The sequence below is a fragment of the Daphnia carinata genome, unplaced genomic scaffold, assembly GCF_022539665.2.
Source record: "Daphnia carinata strain CSIRO-1 unplaced genomic scaffold, CSIRO_AGI_Dcar_HiC_V3 NW_026453017.1, whole genome shotgun sequence".
NCBI lineage: Eukaryota > Metazoa > Arthropoda > Branchiopoda > Diplostraca > Daphniidae > Daphnia > Daphnia carinata.
Genome location: NW_026712501.1, coordinates 83,292 through 89,904, shown reverse-complemented (window position 1 = coordinate 89,904; position 6,613 = coordinate 83,292). Strand labels below are relative to the sequence as shown.

General features: G+C 38.7%; 1 protein-coding gene across 1 annotated transcript; it reads left to right on the top strand.

Moving 5' to 3' along the window:
* Window positions 1-3,916, top strand: LOC130693970 (endocuticle structural glycoprotein SgAbd-1-like). Its single transcript, XM_059497446.1, has 3 exons — window positions 1-58; window positions 130-424; window positions 3,562-3,916. The coding sequence occupies exons 1-3, from the start codon at window positions 1-3 to the stop codon at window positions 3,857-3,859; spliced, it is 651 nt and encodes a 216-aa protein (XP_059353429.1). The 3' UTR covers window positions 3,860-3,916.
* The last annotated feature ends 2,697 nt before the right edge of the window (window positions 3,917-6,613 follow it).

Genomic DNA, 6,613 nt, shown 5'->3' with positions numbered 1-6,613 from the left:
ATGGAAGGACTAAGACCATCAGTTGTTTATCAAACCCTCCTAGTGCAACATGAAGCTCGTAAGGCATTTAATCTTTTATTCTTATTTTGAGCTAAAATCAATTTTATGTTTAAAACGGCATTTTCTGACAGTTCATCGTCGCCGCTTTCTTGGCCGTCGTTGCCGCTGTTCCATCCAGCTACAAGCCGGAATACAAGGCACCCAGCTACCCAGCCCCAAGCTACCCTGCACCAAAGTACCCTACTCCAAGCTACCCCGCACCGGCCTACCCTGCATCAGCCTATCCTGCACCAGCCTACCCTGCACCAGCCTACCCCGCACCAGCTTACCCTACTCCCAGCTACAACAAGGATAACAAATACGCTGGTATCACCATCACCAGCCAATCTGACGAGCGCAATCTCGATGGCAGCAGCCAATGGAGGTGAATCTATTTCATACTTTATACTCATCATTTTAAGAACTAAAGATAACCATAAGGCAAATTTTATTATTTCAACCCATAGCTATGCCCAGTCTGACTACACCACTCGCGAAGAGTCTCAGGTCCAGAAGAAGATGCAAGGAGTCACCTACGATTCCTACAGCAAAGAATCGTACGGTGAAGTCCTAGGCAACACCAACAAAGGATCTTCTTACTGGATTTCTCCTGAGGGTCAGAAGTTCACTTTGACCTGGGTTGCTGATGAGGCCGGTTTCCAGCCCAAAGGTGATCACTTGCCCGTCGCCCCCGTCCACGAATATGAGCTCCCTGTTGCCGCTGTTCACATCCCTTTCAACGGCAAAGGCTATAAGATTTACTAAATTATATAAAATCCTGTCTGAACACATTATTTAAATTTCTGTACTGAATGCACTGACATTCTTGTATTATCGGTACAAAAAATACATGTTAATATGAATGTCAATCTAAAATCACGTCAGAAAAGTGTGGGTTTGTGCGTCGTAGCCGTATTAACTTTAACCACATTTTATAATCGACGTGGGCACCTATAGTTTCTTCCATTTAGAAATAAGTGTTGGTTCCCAATGCAACCAACCCACGTAGTCGCAATTTAAAGTTATTCAAACTGTTCCGATCCTTAAGTCACTCTTTCACCCATTATCGCCTTGGAATTATCATCAGATTTATCACTGAAATTCGAGTGATTAACTTAACCTGTATAGATATTTACCAACAGGCTTTTATTAATAAAATTATTTTCATGGAAGAAAAACAATTTTACGTAAAAAATGTTATGATAGATGAATTGTTTAGTGTACCAGCATTCGTAACGGGAATCTACCAGTCCCCCTACAAAATTTGGAAACTTCTCTTCAGTTTGCCGCTAGGTGGCAGGTAAACCACACATTCACGGATATCTTCTAATATTTTAGTCGTCTGCTGTGTATTCTGTATTGTCACATCAGTAATTCTTCGGGAGCTAAAGTCAACAACAATCAATGGTATTTGCAACATTATCATTTATTGCTTTTAGCCAACAATCAAGCCAAAATATTCTTTACTCCGCCATGCATTAAATGAAGCTGTGCGTGAGACCTGCGTTCGAATGTATGCAAATCGACAAAATTTGTGCTCACACAGAGAAGTAACGTCTTTCAAACTGTTCATGTCCCTGCGTGATAACGGTAAACGGATATGAAGACATATCATACTTTTATTTCACATCAGCAAATTAAACTTGCATAGTACATTAATATTTCAATCTTAATAGCCAAGATCAGTTTGTGAATAAGGAAGAGCAGGTGCAACCTGGAGTTCATATTTGGAACAGGAGCAACTGGGAGCTCATAGATATGGACAGGAGTGACAGGCAAGTGTTCACCGTTAGGCTGGAATCCAGCAGTCCACGTTGAAGTAAACTTCTGGCCTTCAGAGGAAACCCAGCAAGATGACCCTTTGGTGGTGTTGGCTATGACTTCGTCATTAGTTTCTTTTCTGTAAGAGTCGTAGGTAATTCTTTGCATTTTCCTCTGAACTTGACATTCTTCAGGGGTAGTGTAGTCATACTGGGCATAGCTTTAGGTTGGAAAAATAAATTTTTTTAAATGTGAGTGTCTTTAATCCCTTTGTTAATAAGTGTAAAACATGAAATGTACTTACTTCCATTGGCTGCTGCCATCGATGTTGCACTCGTCGGATTGACTGGTGATGGTAATGTCAGCGTACTTGTTATCCTTATTGTACCTAGAAGCAGAGTAGAGGAGTAACAAAGTAGCTGTTAGTTTTGTATTCCAGCTTGTAACTGGATGGTAGGGCAGTAGCAACAGCCAAAACTGCGAAAACAAAATATTCGTTTTTCAATAAGTGATGAAATTGTGAACTGTCAAAATAAAAATATCTATACTGACCAGTTTCATGTTGGCTATTGTGGAAGGTTTAAACAACTGATGACTTCAATGGTTTCCAAACAGTTTTATGTAGCCGACAAAAAAGGGTGTGCAATTTTCCATTCATTTCGCTTCTTAACCTTTTTTTTTTTTTAAAACGTCGATCAACCGTTCCTTGGTGGTTACCTATGGTTTGTATTCCAGACTATCATGTAGTTATTGTTTTCGACAAGTAGGAATCAAAAAGATTTTTTTTTTTTTGTTCATTATAAACCAACATTCACCTCCTCCACTTACGGCTCGCTTTTGAATTGGCATACAACAATTCATTTGCCTAATATTTCCAATAGATTAACATTGAAGTGGTAGCCGGGAATACCAATACCCGATTCAGACAAATGCTATGTTGACATCTAGTTCATGGATTAAATTTACTATCCTTAGCGAAAGTTAACAGTTATCATATTATCGAGTTATCATTTTAAAAAATCAATGAGAGTGAATAATCAGATTCTGTTAAAAATGAGAACGCCAGTAGAGCACTATTAGCTCAAATCATGCACAAAAAAAGCAATTAGCTGTTACTATTAAGAAAAATTTTTTCGATGTGTTGTCTAACGTGAAAAGTGAGAGTGAACTATTTTTTTGCACAACGCCCAAATTGAGCTGCACAACAACAGGTCAGTTGAATGTTTCGTACCATTCACTTGACTATATAAGCTTAGAAACGTAGAAACAGAACCATCAGTTGTTTACCAAGTAAACCTAGTACAACATGAAGCTCGTAAGGCATTTTATTGCTTATATTTTCTGAACAACTAAAAATTTTAGATATTTATTTAATTAATACATTGGACGACAGTTTGTTATCGCTGCCGTCTTGGCTGTTGTTGCTGCCGTTCCTTCCAGCTATAAGCCGGAATACATAGCTCCCAGCTACCCTGCAACAAAGTACGCTACCCCTAGCTACTCCGCGCCCAAGTACCCTACTCCTAGCTACCCCACACCAGCCTACCCCTACCCCACACCAGCCTACCCCACACCCCAGCCTACCCCACACCAAGCTACAAGGATAATAAATATGCTGATATTACAGTCACTAGCCAATCCGACGAGCGCAACATCGATGGCAGCAGCCAGTGGAGGTAAATCATTTTCATGGTTTATGTGTTATAACAAAGAGACTTTAGATTTTCATATTTCAAAACATGAAATCCCTTTAACCCACAGCTACGCCCAGTCTGACTACACAACCCGTGAAGAATCTCAAGTTCAGAAGAAGATGCAAGGAGTCGCTTACGATTCTTACGGAAAGGCCACCTACGAAGATGTTATGGGCAACACCAACAAGGGATCTTCCTACTGGGTTTCACCTGAAGGCGAGAAATTCACTTTGACCTGGACCGCTGATGACGCTGGATTCCAGCCCAAAGGTGATCACTTGCCCGTCGTCCCCGTCCATGAATACGAGCTCCCCGTTGCCCCCGTTCACATCCCCTTCAATGGAAAGGGTTACAAGATTTACTAGATTTCCCGACACATGATTTAATATTTAAAGTACGTCCCATAAATTCTGTATATCTCATTTATCGCGAGCGTGGTGTAAATATAAATGCCATCAATCTACCAAGGTGCGTTTTAGTAAATTTCGACAAGCATATGAAGGTTACATTCAAGTTTAACCATCGAACATTCATGGCATCATGCCAATATTCCAATAGTATTTTAGTTCTGTCAGATAAAAACAAATATTACATTTTTTTAAACCTGAAAAACCTGTCTTTCTACTCTTTCAACCTAATCCAACGTTTTAATATGGCAAGACTTCATCTACAATTGCCGTTTGTGTTGTCATTTTGTTGCATTATTTCTTCATAACAAACTGCTCAAAGATGCTTTGAATCTTGTTAATGGAATCCAGAATCCGTATTTATCGAGTATTGTATCCTGAAGTGTTGTTGCTTATCTGCATTGTAATCAATCTTTAGCCACATACAGCAAGCTTATTGCAATAAATATTGTTTAATTCCTTAGCACATCTCTTAAGAGTATCAAAACTTCCATGATGCGATTATAAATATTATGGTGTAGTTATCTAAATTTTTAACTATCCATAATCCAAATTTATGACTGGTGTTAGGGATGGTGGAAAATGAGCGGCAAATCACAGATATATATACGTACTTTTTTTTCTAATGCATAGTTATACACTCTAATGCACAGCATAAAATCATTACCGACCATGCGCCAAAAATTGCTAATGACCAAAAGAAACCTGGATAATCTACATTGGAACATTGTTCCATAAAGCATTTGATTGAAAAATCTGGTATGTGCTATAATAATGCAGATGTCTCACGCTAGCTATTATTGCGGAAAAATTCCGCACGGTCAGCCTTATCGGGCGCAGCTCAAAGATTGTTCCTTCGTCAGCGGATGAAAATTACCAAAAGAAGAATCTGATATACAATATACAATACAGATGAATATACAATACATATGAATATACAATACACAACAACGTATGCTGCACCGAGGTGCTATTCCGAGGCTCCCAAATACTACTACACCACCACCTGCGCTGTCCCGGCTTATTACACCGAGGCTTTCCAATACTACACCACAAAGGCTAATGAGTATTACACAACAACATACGCTGCTCCAGCTTCTTACACTGATGCCCCAAGTATTACCAAGGCGAAGCCTCAAAATACTACACCACAAATGCACCAGGGCACTACACTACCACATACGCCGTACCCAGCTACTACACCGAGGCTAAAGCTAACTACACAGCAACCTATGCAACCCCATTACTACATTGTTGCCCCCAATTCGAGTTTTATATTTACTACTTAAGCTCGAGGACGGAATAGTCTAATTATTTTAACATTTTAAACTTAATTTAACTTAATTCCTAGTTTCAATCAGAAATTTCTATGTTAAGGAAATACTCAAATAATCGGTAAAGATAGAAGCCTCGGTTTGCCAGTTTTTATTTTAGTTATTAGGAAAATAGTCAAAATGGTTGCGCTAAGCACTTGACTGACATGCTAGTATCCTCCAGAACTGTCACGATGTTGGCCCGGATCATATTGCTGTACTACATGATCCCCACCGTGACATCAGCTGAAAGCTCTTACTTCTCTATTCAGTCTTGCGTTGGAATGGATGGCCAGTCCCATACCAACGCTTGACGTTTCGAGTTGTAATTGCTTACAGACTCTTGGTTACTAGCAATTCCAACATTGGGAGGGTGCCATACCCAGTCATTTCAAGTGCCGCTATATTTAGATATACACGCAACTATTATATACAGTGAATTACGGCACCAAACCATGTTGATAACACAAGCGTGCATTTTCCGTAGTAAAAGTAACTCTCATTTAAATTCAGAGAAACTATTATACAATGTAATAAATGAACATTATCGAGAAAATAGTAATGAATATTATTCAACGTCGTTATAAAGCCAAAAACAAACTAAACGTTTAAAATTCAATTATTATCTAGCATTCACGAATTAGGTGTGGCATCACGCAACAATACCGTTAATGCTATGCAAGAATCCTACGTATCTGCAACACCGTGCGGCCAATCTTGTCACTAATGTGTTGATACATTGGCAAAGTGTTATTCCAGGTGTGCTGTGAAATTATAAGTTGTCGAGCCAAACACATTTTGGATTGAATGATTGGTACCAGTTATCACAAAAATCGTGTATTACAAAATTCTGCATGACCATAACGTATTATTACTACTCAACCACATCCTAAACTCAAACCTGCTTTTAAATACCATTTGACTTCAAGCTAGCATTCCCAACCTTCGGTTTACTACACTACAACAAAGGTTCAATCCCAGCTACTACAGCGAGACTAGTAAAGTACTATTCCTTCCCAAGAATGACTAGCACTGAGACGTTATTTAAATATACAGTTACTAAATTCATTTCATCCGTTTTAATTTCATCCATGACTTTTTCCCTAATCGGAATTTCTGTAAATGTGGCATCGTAGTGTAGAGCATTGTTCAAAATCAGACGAATTATCATGTAAATAAATAACAATGGGTAGCCTGCTATTCTAATTTAATTCATTTCTTTTTTTTAAACGGTAAGTTACGATATTTCTTTTGAAATTTTGAATATTGAAATCGTGTTCCGTTCGTCTCCTTTTGTATGCATTAAACTTGATCTTCATACACAAGCTGAAAAAAGTTGACCTGTTCTGACATCATTTGCTCAGGTAAAAGCCTCAATTTAATCAAAAGGTACAGTAAA

Coding starts and splice junctions, on each gene's coding strand:
- LOC130693970 (XM_059497446.1), top strand. CDS start 1: ATGGAAGGACTAAGACCATCAGTTGTTTATCAAACCCTCCTAGTGCAA. Junction 59..129: donor CCTAGTGCAACATGAAGCTC/GTAAGGCATTTA, acceptor GCATTTTCTGAC/AGTTCATCGTCGCCGCTTTC. Junction 425..3,561: donor GATGGCAGCAGCCAATGGAG/GTGAATCTATTT, acceptor TTTAACCCACAG/CTACGCCCAGTCTGACTACA.